This window comes from Bactrocera dorsalis, chromosome 2 (assembly GCF_023373825.1).
Source record: "Bactrocera dorsalis isolate Fly_Bdor chromosome 2, ASM2337382v1, whole genome shotgun sequence".
Classification (NCBI taxonomy): Eukaryota; Metazoa; Arthropoda; class Insecta; order Diptera; family Tephritidae; genus Bactrocera; species Bactrocera dorsalis.
The window spans coordinates 30,692,841-30,720,252 of record NC_064304.1 but is presented as its reverse complement, the minus strand read 5'-3'; the positions used below and the strand labels follow the sequence as shown (position 1 = coordinate 30,720,252).

The 27,412-nt window shown below is 39.3% G+C and overlaps 1 protein-coding gene across 1 annotated transcript in view; it reads right to left on the bottom strand.

The window, feature by feature from the left end:
- Positions 1-27,412, bottom strand: part of LOC105231878 (protein timeless homolog) — a 455,353-nt gene that overhangs the window by 328,096 nt on the left and 99,845 nt on the right. Inside the window, exon 11 of the mRNA XM_049448228.1 lies at positions 8,859-8,959. Within this exon, the coding sequence (XP_049304185.1) occupies positions 8,859-8,959 (101 nt within the window). The remainder of the gene's footprint in view (positions 1-8,858; positions 8,960-27,412) is intronic.

Below are 27,412 nucleotides of genomic sequence, written 5' to 3'. Positions count from 1 at the left end.
ACAGAAGTACTTAAGACTAATAATAGCAAACTTTAAATTCAAGTACTAGCACGAAACAGGGTTGATTTTTTAATTACTTTTAATATATATTTTTGATAATATTAGTTTGTTCCTTCCGCCTTTTTTGCTTTTTATTCAATGCTTTATAAAAAGTGTTACGGTGATCGGATTTAGTTCAAATATGCACCGTTTCGTTCGTTTATCTGTTTCGATATAGACGGCAACTTCAGAATACCCCCCTCGTAGAAGCCCCCCTTCTTATTTGCGAAAAACTGGGACAGCCACTTTTCACAATCCTTTTTTGAGTTCAACTTTACGCCAACAAGGGCGTTCGCCATGGACAGGAACAGGTGGTAATCACTTGGCGCTATGTCCGGGCTATATGTTGGATGCGATAAAACCTCCCATCCGAGCTCCCGTAGCTTCCGACGAGTCATCAACGAAGTGTGTGACCTGGCGTTGTCCTGGTGGAACACTACACCCTTCCTGTTTGTCAATTCTGGACGCTTCTGGTCAATCGCCTGCTTCAAGCGGTCCAGTTGTTCGCAGTAGATGGTAGAATTTAGCGTCTGGCCATATGGGAGCAACTCATAGTGGATAATTCCTTTCCGATTCTACCAAGCAAAACCTTCCTGGCGGTCAATGATGGCTTGTTCACTGTTTAAGAGAATTCAGAATCCAGAAGTTATCCTGCGAGGCTAACAATAAGGTATTGGATAAGATATTTGGGAGTAATTTTGAACATGGAAACCAAACTTGGACGCTATATTAAAGATACCAGCTAAAGCACTTTTCACCTGTAAACGTATGATGACGCCAAAATGGAGATAAACGACTGGGACAACTCATTGGCTCTACACAGCAGTTGTAAGGCCGATTATGGCATAAGGCATATTGCCAGGGTAGAGAATAATGTAGTTTTTCTGTAAGCAGCTGGCAGCGTAGTCACATCTTAGACTGAGGGAATTCTCATTATTAGTCGCATATAGTGAGGGGCATTCTAAAATAGTTAAATAGTTTCCTTTCCTACAACAAACCATTGCAGTGTCTTCAAAGTGAAACTGCAATTAAAGAAAGCCTCTGGATAATCGACGATTTTTAATCAACAAGCATGTTATAAATATAAATGAACTTGTTCAACAAAGAGACAAACCTGACACGATTGGAGTATGCGCGGCACGTATTGATTATTAAAATTAAAAAGGTAGGTTACGGGGACTGTATTAGGAATGCTAATAGGGCATTGCCTGATTGGCAGATATGCCAGCAGACTAGGTATACGATACAAGAATCATTGTAGAAGCTGCCAGGACATAAAACAGTAAAACAGCTTCCATGCGCAAGCAGGGTTTGGTACAGACAACGATTCGCAACTAGCGGTCGAGGGTTTCTGGATGACGTATCATAGGTTGCATATATAAAACTACATATACTGATGAATTTCATCACAAGCACTAGATAGTTCAGGGAGGAAACAATAGAGTGAGAGGATTTTAGTCCCGGTTATTTCACAATGGGCCTCCTAAAGGCCTATGTGCGTCGTCGGACATCCACTCCATCCACCAACCTACTTACTTAGCTAAGCACGTCCAACTGTGTTTTGGAGTATTTAATATTATTTGAAGAAGAATTTTTGCAGATGGTGAACTAAAAGCATTAGTCAATGAAGATTGTTGTCAAGAACAAAGGAAACCCATAAAATCTATGTGAGCTATGCAACCATTTCAAAAGGTTTCACACCTCTTGATCTAGCAGCTCTCTAAGACTTTAATGAGCATTTTCTTCTTTAATAGGTATTCATTTTTGAAAAAAATAATTTAAAATAAAATTAAATAGTTCATTGCATTAAACAAACTTAACTAAAAATGGAAATAACTTTAAAGAATTATATTCACACCCGAAAGTACTTTACATGTAAGTATGTATGTAAATGTAAGTATTTGTGTAGATTTCCACAGGAAGAAGCAGCCAAAAATCTGAAAAATGAAGACACTAAAGTTCTGAGACTGCAAGAAGAGCGCAACAACAACAACAAATGGCAGATGGTAGCACAGGAGATATGCTATCACCGCTGGCGCACTGACAGCGCCGCGCCGAAAATGACAACAAAATTAAAAAGTCATGTTTCAGTCGACGATAGAGCAGCATTTACGAACATTCAAACACATAATGTGCATATACAAATATATATATGTAGATATATAAATATATATATGTAGATATATAAATATATATATATATGTATATGTGTGTATGTGTGTTTTATTATTTTTGTGACTGCGTGTGTGGTTTGTGCTGAGTAGAGCGCTAAACTACGGCGGCTGTAGGTGCTATGCGTTGCCTACCTCAAGGCGCTGGCATACAGCCTCTGCTCAGCGGCAAGCAGTTAGCTTTTATCATGCTGCTGCCATCATTGCATAACACACGTCTTCTATACATACACAACTGAGGCTGCTCACCTGCAGCGTGTACTTGCCACAACTACTTAGCTACAAGTACCTGTGTATGTATGTGTGGGTGTGTGTGTTCGCGGAAACTTTTATCTTAACAACATTGTTGTAACACAGTTTTTTTCTGGTTGCACTTCACTTTTTGTCATTTGTTATTATTATTCTTTTTCGTGCTCTCTTTCCAGCGCTCTTTCTCCGCTGTGTTTGCATATGCATCTCTAATGCGAAATGAATTTATTTGTGGCGCGCAAACACGTACATAAACACACACACAGACGGTGGGAGCAGGTGTAAATGTGCATAAACGCGCAGCGGCGCAACGAAACGCCAGTTGGCGATAAGAAGACGTGCGGCGCCGCTGTAATGTATTGCTTAATATCACTGCTTTGAATGTGTGTGTGTTTATGGATTGGTGTGTTTGTGTGTGTTTCGCTTGCAGACAGCTATCGATTTCTTTTCAAATTCGCTTTTTTTCTCATATTTATTATTATATACCTGCGTGTTGTTGTTGTTGTTGCACTCAATACAAATTTCGCTGTGATTTTTGGCATTTGAGGGCGTTGGCAGCCAGCAGCAGACAAAGTAAGCAAATAAAAAATGAGAAAATAAAATCTTTGTACATTTGCAAATCAGCTCAATATGTTCAAACGTCTATTAGCGAGTTTTAAATTGCAGCAAAAAATATGCCAGTCTATTTACGCCCAAGCATTCTATTGGCATCAGCTAAATACGCGCCCATAGTGTCGTTGCGCGCCATTAAATTTGCAAATCACCGCCGTGAAATATAAATGAATAGCGCCATTTCAAATAGAATTGCGATAATTTGCTTTTACAGCCTTGCCTGCCTTGGGGCTCCCGAATTGTAATCAAAGCGAAAGACATATAAGCAGACAAACTCACAAAATTTTATGCGAATTCATGGATTTTCAAGGCTGTTTTATGTTCTATTCTATTGTGTATGTGTTGGTAGTCTTTTGTATGTGTTTTGATTAATAAAGTGGAGATTAATCGAGTTCACAGCCTTCAGGCAGAATTTAACGGCATAAATGCTTTGGTGGACAGCATTAAAAGTACAACAAAAAAATTTATAGAAAATAGATGTCTTTCGCATAAAGGTCTGACCGTCCTCTGGGCCTGACCAAGTGATAAAAGTTGCATTTTTCGATATTGAATTAGGAAAATCCCTTACAAAAATATGGTTTTTTAATATTTTTTCAGTCAGTTGGAGACTTAAATGACTATTTTATTGTAGCGAGCATACGTCAAACGCTTAGAAACAGCATAGATTAAATTAGATAAATAAATGAAGATTGCACGCGACTTAAGGTCTATTGTGCCCTTTTCTAAGTCACAACGTCTTACTTATTCCCAGCATATTGATAAGTTCCTTCGAGAATACCCCTTTCTGCCTAAATCGCAGAGCAGCTTCTTTATGGTATAGAAACCAACTGCAATGAAAGGTTTGTGTCTTACCATATTTATGGATACTGCGGAGCGGGCGAGCTCATCAACTAGTTCATTCCCCGGCTATAAAATTAATAAAAATCATTCCTGCTGAACGTAGTACGAGGTTTGACAATTAAGTTATGAGACTGATTTTATTGCCGCGCTTGTGGTAAACCTGTGAGCTTGAAAATCCCTTTCTCTTTTTCCGGCATCCCTGCCCTCTCCATTGCCATATGTACCATCGCTCTAGCTTGTTTAGTTCGCCTGCTGCGTCATCTTGTGTAGACGTGTGTTGTAGTGCTATCACGTCGCGATAAAATTTTGCGCCAGATTGCGCGAAACAGCTTCGGAAACGTACGCTAAAATTGTAAGAGTGTATGGTGATAGTGCTCAATGGTTGTCTCCGTGCGCCCCCCGCCCGAAAAAAGCTCGCATGAGCAAGTCGAAGGTGAAAACGATGATTATTGCCTTTTTTGATAGCCGTGGAATCGTCCACAAAGAATTCGTTCCACCGGTGAAAACTGTGAATCAAGTCTACTATTGCCAAGTACTCGAAAGAATGCGAAACCGAGTCAACAGGGTGCGCACAGACATCGCTCGTAACCGGATCCTGCAGCGCCTCAGCGTGTCCCAGTATTTGGCCTCTAAAGGGATCGCCGTGTAGCAACAGCCGCCTTATTCGCCTGACATGTCACCCTTTGACTTTTTTTTGTTTCCTAAAACAAAATCGGTGGTCAAGGGAACCCATTTTGAGTCGATTACGAACATCTAGGCGGCCGTGACGAGTGTACTCGCGGACATCCCAGTCGAAGCGTTCCAGAAATGTTACCATACTGCTTTAAAGGTGATGGCAGAGTTGTAGAATAATTTTCAAATATACGGTTTTTATGGAATCAATCTCATTACTTAATTGTCATACCACGTATGCTCATTTTGCTTTCATAGCTAATTTTATAACTTCTTACAATAATTACCAAGCCAACTTGAGGGGCCCTTAAAAAAGGTGATTTTGGGAAATTAAAAAACATTTCAATGGCACACTGATAAATATTTTTAAAAGCACAGTAAAATGTGAACAAAAAATAAATTATCTTCCGAGTAACACGGTCTTTACGACGCACAGTGGGGTCGAAAGGGCTCGTCACACGGATTAATTGGGGTGCGGAAGAATTAAACATCTATTATGTGATGAAATCGTGAATAAATTAAAATCAAATTTCTCATAAAGTGACCAGGAACTTATATTAGCTATACGGGGGCTCAGGGAAGTATTGTCCCGATTCAGCACATTTTTAATACACAGAGTTACAGGAGAGAATTCTCTCTGAACTTCAATTGTACGAGTACATATAGATACAGGGGATATTCGGTACCTAAGGACTTGAACAGTTTGGCAAAGGTATTGGGATTAAAATTTTGAAGGGAGGTGGATGGCGTTTATGAAATAAAATTCTTTAAATATCTCAAAAATTAAAACTCCACTCATAATGACTATTTGAACGTTGCAAGGAAAAAAACACGATCTAATTTGAAGATGAAGAAGAAAATTCTCAGATCTCAATGAAATGGGCGTAAGAAATCACCGAAACTGAGGCAGATTTTGAAATAAAGCAAAGGTTGCGGTGCTTTGCTGAACAAATTTTCCGAATAATTTTAAGTATCAAAAGCACAACAAACCAAATTTGTCTTAGAGTTAACTAAAATCATCTCAGGATGAAATACGGCGCTGCTCTCCGAACTGATTCAATAATTGTGATTTTACGATGATTAGGGATATAGTGTACTTGAATCAAGTCAAAAATTCATAGAATACTTTTGCTTGGATTTTATATTCTGTCGTGAGTTAGGCATAAGACGGACGAATAAATTGCACGCTGAGGTCTTTGCTATTGCGAAAGCCGCGGAGATGGCTTTTAATGCACAAAAAATCACATATTTCTTGGGCACTATCACAATCTGTTTTTTCATTCATTATTACTAACCTTAGAGTGAACAAAAACAATATCAACAATAAAAACAAGAATAAAAATGATTAAACAAAATAAGTCAAGTAAAGAGCGTTAACCGAGTTGTCACAAATGAGACATAAAAGCCAAGCGCTGCCAAGCTCTGCGTATCCACAGCCTCTAGACCCTCTCAGCTTTAGTTAGGCGCTTTACTTCCATTGCCGCCGCTTGCAGTTCTAGACTATATATTGCGCTAACCTGCTTTGCATAGCAAATTACAGCTACAGCGCGCCGACTAAGTGCCAGTGATTTCATTCCCTTCTTCATACTAACTTCATAGAAAATTACGGCATTTTTCTATTAAACCCACAGACACACACACATACACATGCAAAGGCAGCACTTCCTTTACGCCCACAATGATTTCCAGCTGTAATTTCGCTATTTGAACTTTTCTAGAGCCAACGAGAGAGAATGGAAATTATTTGCTGGCACTACTTTGCTTTGTTCGTCTTTTATTAAGCTACGCTTTGTTTCAACTGTTTGCTCTGCTTTCATTTCGTTTCGTTTAATTTTAATGAACCGAAACAATTTGTTTGAGATAATTTGTTGCTTTCATTCCACTAACTGGCACATTAAAAAATGCAGCATGCAACGCAGAGTGACAAAGAATATACCGTTATATGCTGGCATACATCTGTATGTCTGTGTTAGTTCAGAACTGCAGCGTAAGAGAATGACAAAAAAAAAGATAATTGTTTGAAATGCGCGCGCTGGCAACAGTTTGCAGGCTATTCACCTTGGCATAGCGCCTTGGCGTATGCAACATTCGCTGACTGAATGACACGGAAGGAAATAAAGGAGAATAAAATAATTTAGTGCCTTGCAGCACGCAGCTTTACGGTTGCTCGTATACAAAAAATATGATGACGAAGGTTTTAAAGCAGTAAGGTGTGGCTGACTTCGGGCGGATTTTACAGCTTTATGGCAAGACACGTTTCGTTTACAATTTTTTAGTGGAAAATATGAGTTTTAGTTATTAAATTAGGAATTTCGAAGATTCTGAGAAAATTATTACGTGGTGGGTGGGCGTGGTTGTTATATATGCGTGGGCGTGGCCCGTATATATGCACATATGTATATAGTCGTATTAGCTAAAAACGTGTGGATTACATAAATGTTGTACTTTGAGCGTTTCGAAAAATACCGTTAGCGTTGTCTCTGGTCTAGGTAAGGACAGACAGACAGGTCGAAATAAGATATTTTAATTTTAATTATATTTTTTAATTTCTAGAAAGCATATAAACTATTTTTGAGTATATTACAAGCTTAGTGACTATAGTTACTTAGATATAACGGTCTCTCAAAAGCACCGTTATACATATTTCAAAAAGTTGAACTGATGAATAAGTTCCAACTCTTAGCTACTCTTCTCACTATTAGAAAATTTTTAGTGTGTTAAAATCGATTTTTGTATAACTTGGGGTTGCCACACCGACTAACAATTCAATAAAATTTCCGCAAAATTATTTTCTGTTAACTTAAATTCATAAATGTATCTTTATTTTGCCTATTTTTTAAAAAATAGAAGGTCTAGTGACTTCGTTACTTAAATATAACGGTCTTTCAAGAGTACTGTTATACTTCAAAAAGTTTAACGGAAGTATAAATAACAACTATTAAAAATTCTACTCATTATTGGAAAGTTTTGTGCGTTAATTTACCCAAATTCAATTTTTTTTTACTTTAGAGTTGCCACACCGACTCACAATTCAAAAAAATTTCACGCAAATTTATTTTCTGTTAACTTAAATTCAAAAATTTATCTTTGTTTCGCCTATTTTTAAGAAGATAGGAAACCTGGTGACTTAGTTACTTAAATATGACGGTTTTCAAATGTACCGTTATATTTAAAAAATTTCAACTGATGTAATAATTTCAACCATTAAGCATTTTTCTCATTATTAGAAACCGTTTAGCGAGTTAATTTAGCCAAATTCAAATTTTTTCTACTTTAGAGTTGCCACACCGACTGAAAATTCAAAAAAAAATTTCCGCAAAATTCTGTACTGCTGACTTCATTTCATAAGTTTACGCTTGTTTCGCCAATCAACATAGATTTTACAAACCCTCTTTGACTTAACAAAACTAAGTTGCTTTCAACGTGCAACAAGTTGCACAGTGGTATAATTAAGCTATATAGTAAGGGGGAAGTGTAAGAAATTTGCAGTTAACTTTTTTTTCTGCAACACTTTTTTATGCACCAAGTCGTTTTCAACATCGGCCAACTGGCCATGTGGCACGTTGAATCCGAAACGCAGCGCATAACGTCGGGTGGCCACATTGCACTGGCAACATTAAGATCTTCCAAATGCACGATTTTTATTTTAATTAACGCAGTAATTACGATTTTCATTCATTTCCTGCAGCAAACCAATTTCCGCTGCGCCGCACTGCCTTGCAACGTCAACGCGCGCACACCCAACGGGCAACCGGAACGTCACAAACACACACAAGCAGAGAAAGAGAGAGATAGAGAGAGAGAGCGAGAGGGCACAGCTTGCACTGACAATTTACAAATTCGCAGCATTTGCACTTGACATGGCGCTTGCCCTTCACGCTGGCCGCCACCGAAGGCAAGCGAGTGGCTTTCAAATGCAATACCTGACAGCTGCAGCGCGAGAATGACAGGCAAGAGAGAGCAGAGCGGCAAGCGCAAGAAGTGGATGCGCCGTTAAGAAGAAATATTGCCAGTCAAAATTGCGCTTTGCAAGTGAAATTATTCGCCCGCGTGGAAAATGCAAGAAACAAAATCAGCAACAACAACGAAACAGAGTAGCATTCCAGCAACAACAACAAGATACAAAGAGTGAATAAATTATTAAGTTTGCTAATAGTTGCGAAAGGTTTGTTTGCGCCGCGAAAACGAAAATTGAAAGCAAACATTTGCTCCATGGGGAGGAGGGCAGTAGATGGGAGACTTATACATACATATACTAAAAGCGCTGTTACTTACCTGATTCAATGTTGTGCATGTAGATCTCACGCAGCAGCAACAATTCATCTTCTGGTGCGGCGGACATGGCGCCGAAAGCGTCGTTCTCGGGCCAGACCTCTCTGTAATTACGGAAATGTTGCAAAAGCAAAGCAACAAAAAATAGTTATTATTATCTTCTTCGTTACATTTGAAAGGGAGTAAAGTGTAAGTAGTTTACTTTAAACTGTAAATATGTATTAGCGAAATTGTTTGTGATTAATAAATGAAGAAATCTGTTTGTGGTGTGGCGGAGCGGCTACTTGCCAACCGCAACTTTGAAATTATTATTTTTTATTTCAAGTCAGATTCTTCAACTGAACATACTGTTACAAAATTAAAGGTTTCAATAAAACTGTCCAAGATAAAAATAAAAAAAACGTAAGAATTTGGTTATGTGCATTTTTCACATAAATTTTTAGGTTTTGTGCAAGAAGTCTATATACACAAGTTCATTCGTAGAAATTTGGAAAATAACATTTTTGTATGGGACTCGTAGTTTTGCCCGAAGTCGAGATAGACCGTTGGGGTTATAGTGTGCTCCTTTTCGAGCTTTTTTACTTTTTAAAAGAAAAAACACAGTAACTAACAAAAATAATGAGAAATGTTTATCACCATTTAAAGGAGCGTTATTTGTCATTTAACTTTTAAAGATTATCTCTTACACATATTGGCCACGGCTACGTCTCAGAGGGTTCATTCGTTGAGTTCAATTTACTTTCGAAAATTTCGACTGGTAACTGTCGAATGATATGGGAGATGTCTAGCTCGAAGGCTTGAATCGAAGTGGGATTGTCCACATAGACTTGATACTTTACATATTCCCACAGGGAAAGTCTAACTTTGTGATAGGACACTTTCTAGGTGGCCAATCAACCGGCCCAAAACGTGAGATTATCTGCTCACCGAAGTGTTCTTTCAGTAAATCTTTTGATTGATGCGATGTACGGAAAGTGGCGCCATTTTTTTTGAAACCAAAAATCGCCGAGATCACCGGCTTCAATTTCAGTCATCAAATAGTCGGTTGTCAAGGCTCTATAACGTTCAACATTGACGGTTGCTTTCTCAATGGCATTTTTTTTTAAGAAATATAGACTGATGATTCCACCGACCCAAAAACCAAAACAAAAAAAAAATGTTTTCTTTTCTGACCTGTTAGTACATTCTTGGAAGAGGCATTAAGATTTTATGAATTTTTTATGACCGATTCTATATAATCAAGATCTAAAAGTACTAAGGTGAGTCAGCAGTCAAGTGAGTCTTGGTTATTTCTGATTCTGACGCAAGGTTTGTATTGTGTCTTATGGTATTTCTCTGTGAAGAAATAAATTCCAAAGAAAACAATATTTTACTTTAGAATAGCATTTATATTCGGTTAAGTAGTACTTAGTTCAACTAGAAATCCTACTTCAGAACGCCATTCAAAAGAAATATCGTGTCTTTACAATTCCTTGTTCTATTCACGGTATCGATTAATATCTCAATTCGTACCAATCGCTGAAAGGATGAAGAAGGTTCAGGGGCAGAATGCGGACATATTTCTTTTACATCGAAAAGAAGTATACAGGCTTTGTCCGGAAAGTAATAGGACTGAGTCGATTTAAAATAATTTATTGAACCAATCGTTACAATTCTTTAAAAACTTTCAAAATAGGCTGCTCCTGCGTCGATGCAGCGCTGCCAGCGCGATTTCCAAGCATTGAAGGCGTCACGGAAGCCATTCTCCGGAATAGGCTTGTTAGTCGAGGTACATGTTGCTTGGATCCCCGTTCATCGACCTTTTCAAGCAAGAAAACATAAAAAGTCCGGGCCACATCTGGGCTGTAGAACGTCTGCGGATGCGTTGGGATGCCGACCTTGGTTAGGTAGTTGTTCGCAGGAAAGGCTGTGTGAGTTGGGGCGTTGTCGTAGACCATTTCCAGTCAGCTGCGATGTCTTGTCGGACCCAAAGTACAATCGCGGCAAAATCAGTCCTATTTTATTCCGGACAAACCCTGTAGCGTCGTATTCAATATTATTTCGATACACAATAAGATCATATTTTTTGTGAATTTAAGCATTAAATGCAGAGTGAAGGCCACGCAACCCTAGATGTCTTTTGCATACACCCATATATCCCACCTTTCATTCGCTGTCGCCAGCTGCAAGCCAAATTGAAAATTGTCTATCACTTTTACTTAAGCGCCTCATAATCAGGTCAATTCAATAAATCCCCGCCTCAATGGCAATTAATTTGCAAATTCATTACAAAGACGATGACAAAGGAACGCACACCTGCCACACTCACTTTGTGGTTGTTGTTGTTGTTTTTGTACTGCTGGCAGCGCCTTACGGAAATGAATTGAGTGTAAAGCGAATTTATTGAGAAAAAATAACAACAACAAAAACGCAACGCCAGCAAAAAGAGCGAACTTTAAGTTAAGAAAAAGTACAACAACAACGACAACACTAAAAATCACGCAAAGGACAATTAAGTGCATACATTCCAGCATATTACATCGCTATGTGTGTGAGAGCAGAGTTGTGTGTGTACGTGTGTGTGTGGCGCGCTTGTAAAAACAGAATGTCATTAATTTGAAATTTCGTACATAAATCCTTATTAAAATTCCATTTAATATGCTCTCAGTAAAGTTTTCAATACAATTAAGCGCCTGCAGTGTGTTGGCGCCGAGCGCAGGCGGCAGCGGCAGCGCGACGCACGCGTATCAGCGAATGTGTGAGGGCGTGTTTATTCTACGCCACTCGCATGTATAGGTGCACGCGTTTGTGTATTTGTGTATGCCTGTGTGTGTGTGTGGCCATGTGGCAATATTGCAACGCTTGTAACGGCGGCAGGCGTTGATGTGGCAAGCACGCAGGCGACACGGCAAAGGCAGGCGGCAACCTTGGCACGGCATTAAGACAACTTTGCAATACAAAAAACAACAACAGCTTCAACAATAACAACAACAGCTGCAACAATAATAACAACAGCTGCAACGAATGCGAGTCTGTGCCACATAAGCGACAAGCGCAACACAATAACAACAAGTAAGTGGAAAATGAAATTGATGCATTAAATTTATTCGCTGTGAATGCCACACGTGGCGCAACATGATGCGGCACGCTGTAAGCGATCGAGCAATCGTTTCGCTATTTTAGCTGACGGCATGTGGCATGCAATTACTGTACGCTGTTGCATGCAACGCTATTGGCGCGAGTTTATTTTTTTAAGCTTGCTGTCCGTCTGTCCAAGCATCGACAAGACTGTAGGGCGTTCGTGCAGCAACATTGAGGCAATAGTTACAATTCGAGCGTGCCACAATGCCACTGCAGAGACCTTCGAAAGCGTTTTCTGTACAGTTGTGGGCAGCTTAGTAGAGATGCCAATGAAACAATGCTCTTTAATATTGCTTAGAAACGAAAGCTGGAACAAAATCCCGAAAGCGGCAAGAGTTTCTGTCATTACCGAGTCAGTAGTTCTTTCAAATTGGAGCCACAGCCAATACAGAGACCATGTTTTACAGCGCAGTCCCCACAATTGGGACTATAAATTAAGATCTTAGGCGGAAGGAAAGATATACGTTGACTGAGCAGCTTTTTGGAATAGAAAGTACGTGAGCAAAATTTCAGATTGAAGCATCGATCAAACTCAACTAGTAAGTGAATGAGTAAATCGACTTAGCCCGTCCCCGACGATTCCTGCTTGGTGTTACAACTTCATGGTAAACTTAATATACACTGTTCAGGGTATAAACGGGTAACGATTCGGTCATTGATCAATGCAGCCCGCACAGTGTGTACTGATTTTGACCATGTTGATCGAAGTAAACTGTTTTGAGACAGAAAGTTTCAAGACTGGAGCTAGTCTGTCCAGAACCCCCAGAGAACTGATAAGGAGCATGCATCAGCTTCGTTGTAGAATACGGTCGGACGAAAGCATGCTCGACGATTGGAATTTAAGTGTGCTATGCCCAATACATAAAAATGGAGACCCCACAATCTGCGCGAACTACCGTGGGATAAGCCTTCTCAACATCGCGTACAAGGTTCTATCGAGCGTATTGTGTGAAAGATTAAAGCCCACCGTCAACAAACTGATTGGACCTTATCAATGTGGCTTTAGGCATGGAAAATCTACAACTGACCAGATATTCACCATCAAATCTTGGAAAAGACCCGTGAAAAGAGTATCGACACCCCACCTCTTCGTCGATTTCAAAGCTGCTTTCGATAGCACGGAAAGGAGCTGCCTTTATGCCGCGGTGTCTGAATTTGGTATCCCCGCAAAACTAATACGGCTGTATAGGCTGACGTTGAGCAACAACGAAAGCTCTGTCAGGATCGGGTAGGACCTCTCTGAGTTGCTCGATACCTACTTTGAACTGAGCAGGCAATTGAGAAGTAAAGTACTCTCTCGACGAACAAACACCAAACTCTACAAGTCACTCAACATCCCCAACCTGCTATATGGTGCAGAGGCATAGACGATGACAACATCTGTTAAGTCGACGTTACCAGTTTTCTTCTTCTCTTCGCAGACCATGTTATCCAACTCTGACCAGAAATTGCAATTGCAGATTCTGCAACAGCGAAAACATTTTCATCTTTTAAAAGATGCTTTAATTGGAGAAACCACTTGATTCTGCAGTATATTAATTATTTCCAGCGCGTTGTCAGAAGTTGACCAGTTGGCCGACGGTAGGCTTTGGTGTGGAAATTATCTCGGCTATGACTTGGCATAGATCTGGTTGATATATCCATTTTCCTTGAAATACCTTTAAGAAGATTCAACGAGTTCGAGAACAGTTTCTATGGCTTAATTGGTTCCAACCATGCGAGAACAACCATTTCCCTATGAATGAATGATGATGAAGAATGCACTGCGACCTTTGGCCTAGACCCAGTCCGTTAATAAAGTCCAGTAGACTTCCTGGCGGTAGCGAGACAATGCGATCCCTATCCGGAAACAATACTCCAAGGGGCTTAGACCTGCGTCTACAGACTGCTGTGCAGTCTAACAGCAGATGCTCCGGGGTTTCAGGCTCCATGTCGCAGAAACGGCAGCTGGCGCAAGCTGATAGGCCCATGCTATGCACATGCCTGTTTAGCTTGCAGTGATCAGTGTACCAGGCGACTAGCAGACTGAGTTTGTTCCTGGGGAGGTTTATTACAATTTTGAACCTTTTCAAGTTGCAACCTCCCATTAGCAGCTTGGCGTGTCTCATAGCATGAGCCTGTAGCCAATACTCCTCCCTGCCTACTCTTTCCTCTTTACGGTGCAGCTCCTTTATGGTGTGGAGACCCACCCCGGTAAAGGGTTCGGGTCCAACCATCTTGGTAGAGGCCGCAGAGCAGGCGTTTCCCTATCTAACATCAGCTGTAGGCTTTATAAAGGAATTTATGACAATAATAAGTAATATTAAATTTATGAACATACTTTCATCTCAAACAGCCACCGAAACACCGAAATGCTTTTTGAAAAATCCGACCAGGAATATGGTAATAAATTGGAGAGGAAAGCGTCAGCATATGGAGAGCTCAGAAAATAGAGAAAACTCAATAGAATACCCAATTATATGTATATAAATTTTAGCTGCCAAAAACTGGACAACCTCAGCAGCAACTTCCCATAAAACCTTAATGTCTTGTTAAAAAAAAAAACAAAACCGATGAAGAAACCCTTAACCTTTTTAGAAACTTGGCAAAAGCAAGTGATGAAATTTTATTTTTTTGAACACCGTTCTTGAGTATTTATCCATAACTTTAGGTTTAAAACAGAGCCGAGTTACGCAACACCGATAGTACCCACTCATTGCGCCTAGAAGGCGACAAGGCCTTTTCAATAGCTTACATCTAAACAACTAAACATGCGACTACCTACAAACAACAACAACCAAAATAACCACCAACAACAATCTACAGTCAACCATACTCGCCCATTTCATTGCAATTAGGTTGCAATTGCAACCGCGCGCACCAACAACAACAAAAGAACCACGCACCGTTATCTGCCGCGCCACAAATGCACGCACACAAGCATAACCGTATTTAGTTGCACGTAAGTTATGTGCAGCCTCCAATAACGGTGCCAACGGTTGTTTAGCGGTTGGCCTTCGGCACGTGTGTTGTTTTTATTTTCAACACCACAAACGGTATCGTGTGGCATATAGATCATTTTAGTGCCACCTTTGCTGTCAGGTTATCAACTGGGCGCAGGTAAAACGTACAACAATCAACAGCAAAAACAACACACACAAAAAATAACAGTCTACATTGTTTTTGTAATTTTTATTGCGCCACTAAAAATACAAAATATTTTAGCTTGCTCTCCTTTCGCTCGCATCCTTCAAATTGCCTCGAACTATTCGCTATTTAGAGCCGCATATGTCTAACGGTACACTCGCCTGCCACTTAAATTTCACCGATAAAGTTGTTGTTCGCTTGTTATTGCTTTTGTTTGTTCGCTTGTTCGCCTATTGGCACACTTTTGTTGTCCTTTCTAGTTAGTAGTTGAGTAAATTATTATCTTTGCATGTGTATGTGTATGTTTGTGTGCGTGTTGGTGTTGCGCAACAATTTTTCAACGTTTTATTTATGACGCAGAAAATATTTGCTGAGCTTTTTATCGGCATTGGCGGGAGTTGTAAAACTTTTTAGCAAAATTTCTATAAATATTGTTTTTGTTTTTGTTTTTGTTTTTGTTTTTATGTGAATTTTTTGTTTTTAGTTTAATTGGCTCTTTGGTCTGCTTTTAACAACTTTTAGCGGTTTCCTATGCAACAACAAACTGATATACATACATATGTAAATATATACATATATGTACATCCGTAAAGGTATGGAAGTAGGTTGTGGAAATATTTTCAGATCAAAAAATTCTTGTTATACATACATATATACGGAGGTTTAATTTGGATAATTTTGTGTTAGAAGTTTTAAATTATTATTTTTTAGTTCCATTATTTTGTTATTAAAAATCGATAAACATTTATTTGTTGGTTTTTTATTAAAATTGAGCTTACTTATCCTTGAACTAAAGGTTGTTGAATGGTAGACTTAAACAGTTAAGTGTTAAGTGTTTACTCGACTTTTATACAACAAACAGAATACAAGGCGCGTTCCAAAGTAAACAGGACTTTTTGAATCTCGCGCCGCCCGGTGGCGCCATCTATATGTCGACTGGTGCGTTAGAGTCTGCTATCTTTATTGATTGTCCAGTGAGAATTTCATGACATTTCATCGAATGCAAGTGAAGCTATTGTGTTTTAAGTGTCAGTATGTTTGTGTAATCGGTGCGCAAATGAGCTTCGAGCAAAGAGCCAACATTCAATTTTGTTTTAAAATTGGTAAAACTTTTACCGAAACGTTTCAATTGATGAAACAAGTTTATGCCAATGGTTGTCTATTCCGTAGCAGATTGCAAGAGTGGTTTCAATGTTATGTCGGGAGCACATAAATGACGATCAACATGTAGGCCAATCGAATTCCGTGATCACCGGAAATTCCATCGAAACTGTTCATCAAAAATCAGACAAAATCTTCATTGAAATTCATGGAAATGGAATTGAACATCTCCAAAACATCGATTTATCGCATTTTGAATGAACATTTGGGCTTACGAAAGGTGTGTGCACGGTTTATTCTGCACAAATTGACTGACGACCAAAAATTGCCCGGAATCCAACATTCGAAGGGCGATTATTTGACCAAAAATCACATTTTAACCATTAACCACTCCCCGTATGCACCTGATATGACACTATCTAGAATAAACTAAATTGATTTTGTGAAAAAACCATTTGCTCTGTTCTTCTTTTTTAAATCTTGTTAACTTTGTTTAAGTTTGCAATGATGTCTGCAATATCCAGCCGATGTTTCCTGCTACCCTAAGGCTTCCTGAGACCCTAAGGTATATATAATATAAAACTTTTTATTTGATATGACTTATTGTTCAAGACAATACAACATTCTCCGAAGAAATCATCCACATCTGATTATTATAGCTTTAGCTGCTATACACGTGACCGATCGAGCGCAAGTCCTTGTATGGACAACTTTTCTATTTAACGAGATATCTTCACGAAATTCTGCATGAATTTTTGTCCAAAGCAATTTTACAATCTCCGTAGAATTTGTTTAGATCGGACCACCATAGCATATAGCTGTCATAGAAAATAACTGATTAAAATAGAGAATTTGACATAATGCTATCGCGCTCTGTTGTACAAATTTTAGACAAGTTCTACTATTGTGGATTTGAACCAATATTTGAACAAATTTGTTCAGGCTTTATGAAAGACTACAAATTATTATAATCTCATCACTCAACCTTTACAAAAATGACGTATGCTCGTAGGACGTTTTAAAATTTACTCAGGAAATTTTTGCTCGTTTGGGAGTGTACATATGTATACCATACTAGGACGTCTGTTATTTGCAGTGTTGATTTCGAACGTAAACAAGCTCTTTATTTTTTAATTTCAAGCCGTTGCTAAATCATTCTGCATTTCCTATAAATTTCACAAGGGATAATTTAAACCTTTTCAATAAGTTTTTTATTTTCCTAAAAACTAAATTGGCACCTCTTAGATAATGATATTATCTTACAAGGTTTTCCGTGATACAAAAATGATCTAAATATTTTATCCTTAATTACATTACTTCAAAAGTTATGCGCAGTTAATGTTAACCATTAAATTTTCTATACTAATATAGTACACCATGATGAACAGAGAATGAATCACTTGATTCAATTGTTTCAAGAGCGAAAAGTCTTGCACTATGTAGAATATCAAATTTTCAAATTTGCACTCATTTTTACAATCAACTGAAGCCATTGGACCACCGATAACCGGTTTGCAGATTTTTCCTTGGAACAATTTGAAAACGATGACGATTTTTTTAAGAAAATCATATTCTCTAATGAAGCCCACTTTCATTTCAGTGGTACGGTAAATAAACAAAGCTGTCGATTCTGCAGCGAAGAAAATTCACAAATTATTAATTAACTAGCATTAAATTCACCTAAATTGACAGCTTGGTGTGTCTTATGGTCCGGTGAAAGCGTCCAACGTAATTCTTTCGAAATGAAGCTGGTGACAGCGTTACTGTTGAGGACATAAATCGATGATAATCAACTTTTTATGAGCGCAATTGGAAGGAGTTGGTCTTTACAAAAACTGGTTCCAACTAAACGGGGCTAAGTGCCACACAACACCGGCAACAGCCGAATTACTGCGAGAAAAGTTTGAAGACTCGATTATTTCACGAAATTGTGACATTGAATGGCCTACAAGAAGTTTTGATTTAACACCATTTGACTACTGCTTGTGTGGTTATTTTCCTCTTTAGCGATAAATGAGACTCTCTTCAAGCATTAGCAGTCAATATTGAATGTACTATTCACGTCACGCACGATTTGATTTAGTAGAAAGAGTACTTGAAAATTCGGTTCCTCGAATTCGTTCCTGCAAAAGAAGTCGTGGCGCCCATTTGAATGTTGTTATATTCAGAGCTCAATTGTATCGATTGTACTTCACACTAAATAAGGAACATTTAAATTTTCTCAACAATTAGTTTGAGTTTTTTTTAAAGAAATCATTTCACTCTTATTGGAAAACACCAAGTACAGGAGGAGTGTTCCAAAGTAAACAGGACTTAAAAAAATGAACAAAGGGTTATTTCGCCAAAATCAATTTATTTTATTCAAAATAGTTTCCTTCTGCTTCAATACAGCTTTTTGCACGATCCAAAAGCATGTCGAACGAGTGTTTTGGCTCGGTGCAAGCCCTTTGAATGGCCTCTACGTCTGCATAACGCTTTGCATTTTTTGGAAAGGGAAAAAGTCGCACGGTGCCATATCAGGTGAATACGGAGAGTGGTTAATGGTTCGAATGTGATTTTTGGTCAAATAATTAGTCTCAAGCGTGTTGGATTCTGAGAAATTTTTGGTCGTCAGTATGTATGGCCATTTAAAGTTGACCCATCTGGCAACGCTGTAACTTTTAACAGCGCTGACAAATCGGCTAATGTCATACCGCGTTAGAAGCGTCATTCGAAGACAATTTATACCATGGAACAGTACACTCCAAAAGAACGCGCTGAAATTGTTCAGCTTTATATTCAAAATAACTTTTCAATTGTGTTAACTCAACGTGCGTTTCGCAAAAAATAAGTGAAAAGTGCTCCAGTTAAGAACACAATTAAGTCTTTATACGCAAAATTTGTGAACACCGGTAATCTCAGTAATGCCAGTCATGCATCCAGACAACGCACAAGACGTTCTGATGAAAATATCGAAGCTGTACGAGCCAGTATTGAGGAGACTCCATCGACATCGAGTTATCGCCGCTCTCAGGAATTAGACATCTCTCGCACCACTCTCCGACGCATAATTCATAAAGATTTGAAGATGTTTCCATATAAAATTCAAATGGCACAAAAACTAAACCCAGCTGATTATCCGCGACGCCTTAATTTTGGCAAATGGGCCATCGAAATGGCTGAAAACGAAAAATGGTGATGTTGACTGGCCACCGAGATCACCTGATTTGACGCCACCAGACTTTTATTTGGGGTTATTTGAAATCCAAGGTATACGCTAATAAGCCAAAGACCTTAGCTCAACTGAAAGCCAACATTCGACGTGAAACAGCCGCCATATCATCCGAAACATTGGCCAAAGTCATGGAAAATGTCGAAAAAAGAGTGCATTTAGCTGTCAAAGCTAAAGGTGCCCATTTACGCGATCTAATTTTTAAATATTAGCTGAAACAAATCCCCTTGGACCAAAATAAATTATTTTTGAAATGAACAAAAAACATTGTTTTCTTTTGGGTCAATGGGTCAACTTTAAATGGCCTACCCTGTATATCCCTTCGGCAACCTAAAAGCCTACCCTCATACAAAACATACAAGAGTTAAGCAATGAGCTTTCTAACATTCATAGACTGTGTAACAAAAATATTAATGCGAATACTCGATATAATAAATGTGTTAAAGAGCTCAAACATAACAACTCCACGAAATAAAATTTAAAACCGACATTATTTCCAAGGAGTAAAAAATGAGCTGAAAATTCAAGTGAAACATTAAAACTATAAATATGAGAAATAATAACAAGAGCGTCGTGAGCAAGTAGCACACAAAAGAGAGCTTTTATGAAAATTGAATGGAAAAGCGAACTGAGAATGAAAATGATATTAGCGATGCCTTTATTATTTAACTTTAATTAAAGTTTAATTTTGCGAATGCAATAAAACAAAGAAGCGAAAAATAAATAAAAAGTGAGATATTAAGCACTACCGAGGCGAGGGCGTAGAATGCGAAGCAAGAATGCTATAAACGAAACAAATATGTTTTCATTTCGTTTGTTGCTTCGAGTGAAAGGCAAAAAAATAAAAAAAAATAAAATCAAAATAAAAACAAAACAACAAAAAATAATGCAAAATGAATGGCACTGAAGTTTAATTGACAGTTGGACAACGGTGAATGCGACGAAACGCCAGAAGAAATAACGGAAACGACGGCAAAGCTCGAGACTGCTTTCGACGCGCTTGACCCCTGACCAACCGTGTTAACCATCCCATACAAATTTAATGTGAAATGCATAAATATAAATGCGAGTATATATTTGATATATCTATATATGTGTGCATGTATATGTGTGCGTCTGCCTGCGTATATAAATACATTTCCAAGTCATTTAATTACAACATCATTAAAATTTTCCACCTGATGAACAACATGAAACGGCGCACGAAACTCAAAGGGGCGACGGTGGGCTGTCAGGTGACGTTCTGCCCGGCGACGTTGGCGAAAGTGTAGCGTGAAGGAAGTAAGCAAGGCAAAGCGACGAACAAAAGTAGTTGTTACACAGCGAAATGGAAGCGGACAAGGATTCAAGGACAACGCAAGGCACACGCTGACACGCTGACGGTGCACGAAAGCATGGCAATGAAAGCCACTGAGACAATACATTATTATTTGCATAAATACAAACACACACACATACACATACACACTGAGTGGGAGATATGCATGGAGCTTCCGCTGCGCCGCAGGTTAAACGCCAACATTCAGCATATGCAACTGATTCACGCTTCCCTGCTGCGCCACTCAGCACCGCGTAAGCGAGCGAATTGTACTGTTATTTTACGGCGTGTCCCAAGTGAGTGAAAAATACCAGAAATGACGTTGATATTCTCGTCGGACGCGCATAATCTGAGCTGGCGCAACGCATCAGCGGTGAAGATCACAATTCAGTAAGCGCCCTTATGAGTGTGTGTGTTGGTGTGTCTGCGCTGGCGGCAGTGAAAACATACGCATATTTGCATAACCAATAGCATTGCGACAATAATTCTCTGAACACACACATCTACACCCACACACACACGCGGTGGCAGGTGTGCATATGTGCGTGCCGTTGCCTGGAGCGATGCAATGTGTCGCGCATTTTAATTACAATGGCAAGGCAGACGACGGTCCGTTATGCAAAGTGAATGGCAGGCGAAAAAGGCAAATGAGGTGGCAAGTGAAAGGGCAAATAATGCTGAATAAGTATGAAATTGGCAAAATATAAAAATGGCAAGTGTGTGGCGCGAATTAAAAATAAAATAATAAGACAACAAAGACAAGTAGAACCAACCGCAAGCAAGCACTGTTGCAGGTGTTCTGGCAGGATTATCGGAATTAAAACTTTACGGTTGTTTATATGTGTGCGCTTATAAGCAGTCTGCTGTCGACAATAATAACTGTATATTTACATTTATAATACGTATGTATATACATATGTACGTATATACATATGTGTAAAGCATGTTTTTCAATATTGAAGGTTAAAGTGGCAACCCCATTAAAATATCTTAAAGTATTGTCAAAAGTCGAAAATATAACGAAGTATATGTAAATAAACGAAATAATTTTACAATGAAAAAAAATTTCATTAAGGAGGTATTCTACTCTAGAATTTTGAAAAATTCGATTTTTTTTTTCATATATTTAAAGTTTAGACCCTTAAGAACATATCCTCCAAAGGATTTTTAAAAATTAAAATTATTTTAAGAGCTACAGTTACTTTAGTGACGCAGTACCTAGCCCGGTTCGGTTTGACTCACTTTTTTAAACGCGTTTTTCTCGAAACTACTTTTTTCCACACGGTACCGGCATTATCTCAACTTCTATACAACCGATTTACTTGAAATTTTGTGTGAACCTTCTTTATATAATTCTTTATCTTTCCTACCAGCACCGTGTCAAAATTTTTGTTTTTAATATTTAAAAAAAATTCAGGATTTTCAAAAAAAGCGTAAAAAATGATTTTTATTTTCAGGCAGTCGCCATTTTTCAAAAAAATTTTTTTTTTTTTTTGGGTTCCCTGAGGTAGGGACTATGACAGCATCCTTACTGACCACCAGGAGAGTCAAGATCAATGTCACCAGGATGCGCCATTTTTTTACACCTGTCTCTCCCCCCCATCTAAATATTTTAATTTTTAATATTTTTTTGTAAAATTTTTTTCCTGTATTCTTAAGACATCAATAACTCGAAATAGTATTCCTTGTTGGCAGTTTGGCTGGTCGGTGGTATCTCGAAGTGCACCATATCTCGAGAATCGAAGAAAACTGTTTGGACAACCTTGATTTTTGACTTGCTTCGGGGTAGTTCTTTCGGCTTCGGCTCACCTTTACCACGATATTCGATAGATTAATCGTCTGTTACCGAGTTGTAAGCATAGATCCAGACTCACCGCTAGTTTCCTGACATCCTCATTGTTTCACAAACGTTAACGTTGTTAATGACACTATTTTTCGAAAAAATATCCGATATGGCTTGGAAAGCGAAAAACATTCTGAGCGGATAAAAAAATTTGAAACTTAACTTAATAAAGATTTTTTCCAAGTACAAAATGTGGTCGCAGAATTTTTGGCAGTCACTCAAGCAGCCATTTCAAAACGTTTAAAAGCAGCCGAATAGAAGACTTATAACTCACCCGACTTATAGCTCAAACTGGCCTCTTCTGACAACTATTTGTTCCCGTCGATGCAGAAGGGTCCCGTTGGAATTCTGTTTACAGAAGAATATGGTATTAAAATTTGGCTTGATTCATTGTTAGCCGCAAAGAAAAAACTCATGAATATCATCATAATAAGTAGCACGAACATCTGCTGTCAGAAGGAACGCTTTGTACCAATAAACGATTAAGCCCGAAAGGCCCCAAAATATCGCAATCAGTGACTGCTAAACATATGAGAAAGTCGAAGACATTTGTACAGAAGTGGATACAGCGATATAAAGTGGCTAAAAATGTAGATGCTTTACCAGAACATGGTTCGATAGAAAAAGTGAACAAAAAAGGTGAAAAAAGAATAGTGAATCTGTTTTCGCGGAATCCTGCTTTAACACTGCGGCAAGGACAAGCAAAATGAATGGCAAAAGGTTTAAATATATCCTAAGAAACTATCCGACCCATTCTTCGTACTCATGATCTGAAATGGCGCAACACAATGAAGAAGCCTCTGTTGACTGAAAAACTTGTGACAAAGCAACTCGCTTGGGCTCATGAGAATATTGATAGAGATTTTGAAAATGTCATTTTTACTGATGAATGTTCTATATGGGCACGTTCTGTCCTCGCGCGAGCCTGGTCAGCTTCCACCAAGAGGCTTATTCAGCGGACCGTAAAACATGGAATAAAGGTGCATCTTTGGGGCTGCTTCTCAAATCAGAGATTCGGCACTTTGTACCTCTTTACTGACAACCTAAATGCCGAGAAAATGATAAAAATATACAAAAAGGCTTTACTGCTATCTGCCATGGTTCATCAGAAAAAATGAAGATTGGATTCTGCAGGAGGTCAACGATCCTAAACACCGCAGCAAGCTCTGTACTCATTGAGTTGAAAACTCAATCTGGCATCGTTACATTGGATTGGCCGTCGCAGTCGCCCGATGCAAACCCTATTGAAAATGTGTGGCCATATATTAAACAGAAGCTTCGTGGAAGACGCTTGACTTGACAGACTGTATACAAACACCAATGGTTTGGGAGTGTGTGTAGTTTTGGACCTGATCCCCCAAAGTCTGGTCCTAACTATTGCATGTTTTCTTGTCAAAAATAAAACGCCCGTGAGCAGTGCCTTTCTGACATCTGAAGTTTTGGTCCCGAACTACCCAAGGGTCCATCCTGACCCTCCTTCGTAACACCCAGATAAAAGCTTTGGAGACTGAACAAACATATATATATAAACAAGTAAAGAAGGGCTAAGTTCGGGTGTAACCGAACTTCTTATAATAGCCCGGGAAAGAACGGACCTCTGCTAACGTTAATTTGAACTTAACGAGAGACTGTTGGTTAAATTTCTATTGACGCAAGCACTTCGACAGCGCTCTTCAGGTGCAGAAGCTCATGGTAAAGGGTCATGATAAGAGCTCAAAATCTTAAACGAATAATATACAAGTAATAAGTGGTATTTTCTTCTTCTTCTTCACTGGCGTAGACACCGCTTACGCGATTATAGCCGAGTCAACAACAGCGCGCCAATCGTTTCTTCTCTTCGCTACGTGGCGCCAATTGGATATTCCAAGCGAGGCCAGGTCCTTCTCCACTTGGTCCTTCCACCGGAGTGGAGGTCTTCCTCTTCCTCTGCTTCCCGCGGCGGGTACTGCGTCGAATACTTTCAGAGCTGGAGTGTTTTCATCCATCCGGACAACATGACCTAGCCAGCGTAGCCGCTGTCTTTTAATTCGCTGAACTATGTCAATGTCGTCGTATATCTCGTACAGCTCATCGTTCCATCGGATGCGGTATTCGCCGTGGCCAACGCGCAAAGGACCATAAATCTTCCGCAGAATTTTTCTCTCGAAAACTCGCAACGTCGACTCATCGGTTGTTGTCATCATCCAAGCCTCTGCACCATATAGCAGGACGGGAATTATGAGCGACAAAAGTAATCCTGCGTTGAATTTCTAGGCTGACATTGTTGGTGGTGTTAATACTGGTTCCTAAATAGACGAAATTATCTACAACTTCAAAGTTATGACTGTCAACAGTGACGTGAGTGCCAAGTCGCGAGTGCGACGACTGTTTGTTTGATGACAGGAGATATTTCGTCTTGCCCTCGTTCACTGCCAGACCCATTTGCGTTGCTTCCTTGTTCAGTCTGGAGAAAGCAGAACTAACGGCGCGGGTGTTGAGACCGATGATATCAATATCATCGGCATACGCCAGCAGCTGTACACTCTTATAAAAGATTGTACCTGCTCGATTCAGTTCTGCAGCTCTAATAATTTTCTCCAGCAGCAGATTGAAAAAGTCGCACGATAGGGAGTCGCCTTGTCTGAAACCTCGTTTGGTATCGAACGGCTCGGAGAGGTCCTTCCCGATCCTGACGGAGCTATTCGTGTTGCTCAACGTCAGTTTACACAGCCGTATTAGTTTTGCGGGGATACCAAATTCAGACATCGCGGCATAAAGGCAGCTCCTTTTCGTGCTGTCGAAAGCAGCTTTGAAATCGACGAATAGGTGGTGAGTGTCGATCCTCCTTTCACGGGTCTTTTCCAAGATTTGGCGCATGGTGAATATCTGGTCGGTTGTTGATTTACCAGGTCTGAAGCCACACTGATAAGGGCCAATCAGTTTGTTGACGGTGGGCTTTAATCTTTCACACAATACGCTCGATAGAACCTTGTACGCGATGTTGAGGAGGCTAATCCCACGGTAGTTGGCGCAGATTGTGGGGTCTCCTTTTTTATGGATTGGGCATAGCACACTTAAATTCCAATCGTTGGGCATGCTCTCATCCCACCATATTTTGCAAAGAAGCTGATGCATGCTCCTTATCAGTTCTTCGCCGCCGTGTTTGAATAGCTCGGCCGGCAATCCGTCGGCCCCTGCCGCTTTGTTGTTCTTCAGGCGGGCAACTGCTATTCGAACTTCGTCATGGCCGGGCAATGGAACGTCTGCTCCATCGTCATCGATTGGGGAATCGGGTTCGCCTTCTCCTGGTGCTATGTGTTCACTGCCATTCAGCAGGCTGGAGAAGTGTTCCCTCCATAATCTAAGTATGCTCTGGGCATCGGTGGCTAGATCACCTTTGGGGGTTCTACAGGAGTATGCTCCGGTCTTGAAACCTTCTGTAAGTCGCCGCATTTTTTCGTAGAATTTTCGAGCATTACCCCTGTCGGCCAGCTTATCAAGCTTGTCGGCCAGCTTATCAAGTGGTATTTTAGCATCTTATTTTCCATTTTTTATTTTTAGCGTAATTATATCAGGGAATTGTATATATATGTATGCGTATGTACATAAAGATTTGACTTAATTTCACACTGCCTGCGAGCATAATTTATGACCAAACTTTTGTATGCAGAAAATTTTTGGCTGTTTGTCCACCAAAAGACTTATTTGCCAACTCTAACTGCAATTACCGCTAAATGAGATTTTTATTTATTTCTCTCGAAATATTTTTAAAAGTTCAAAAGTACTTAAAGCGGAAAATTATGTGCACAATTATCGCCAGAGAAATGAAAGCCATTGGCATTTGTCGAAATCACGCCGAACACTTCAGTGTTATGCTGTGTGTTTGACGTTTTTCATTGGTCATTTAATACAAAAGTGACAGCGAAGAAATGTGGTAGTGCTGCAGGTGATTTCATGCGTCTACTGGGTAATAAATTTAAAAATGAAATGTCGAACATATTTGTTGAAGTAATTTAACTAAATTTTAATATGAAAATTTAATGGAATTTTTGGTCAAATTTTATATCCTTAAACAGTGTCCTGCAAACTAAAAGTATTTATGTCTGTGGTGATTCTAAACAATATTCGTGTTACTCTCTTCCCAGTCTCCCAGTTCAACGCACTTGCCAACAAAATACAGTTTCGCCATTTCTAATGGACATAACACAGCAACCGGAAGTGCAGCAGGACATTTCGTGCCACCGAAGTCATTCTAAAGCACCTGCACACAACAGAAAACCGCCGGAAGTCTGCCACAAATTACGAAATTCAAAGGAAAACAGGAGGCAAATAAAACCAAAAATAAATAAAAATATAACAAAAAACAAATAAAACTAAAATATAATAAATGGAGAAATGCAGTAAACAAGTGCGAGCATGCATATGTGCCCCATGGAATAGCGGAGAGCGGGCGTCAGAGCAAGAGAGTCAGCAAATAACCTCAAAATGTGTAAGAAACGGAAGGATTTCGGTTGAAATGTTTCTCTGCTTACCGTTAGTTATCATTTAGTTCTTTAACTATTGTTTGTTGTTGTGGCATTGCTGCGCGTTTAAAATGTCTAGACACCATTGTCCACAAATTAAGTTGTGACACTTGCAAAAGCGCACGAAAAATGAGCGCATATGCAGCGGCGAGGACCGTGCATACGTGAAGAAATGAGAGTACCTCTTGTATGACAGCAAACATGCCTCAGTGCACATGAACGGCAGACGACCACATAACAGCATTTCTGCATTATTTTAATTTAAAATAAAAGTACCCAGTGAGAAATCGGGTGCATACTAGAAGAAACATGAAAGGAGATACAAATTTATAAAGT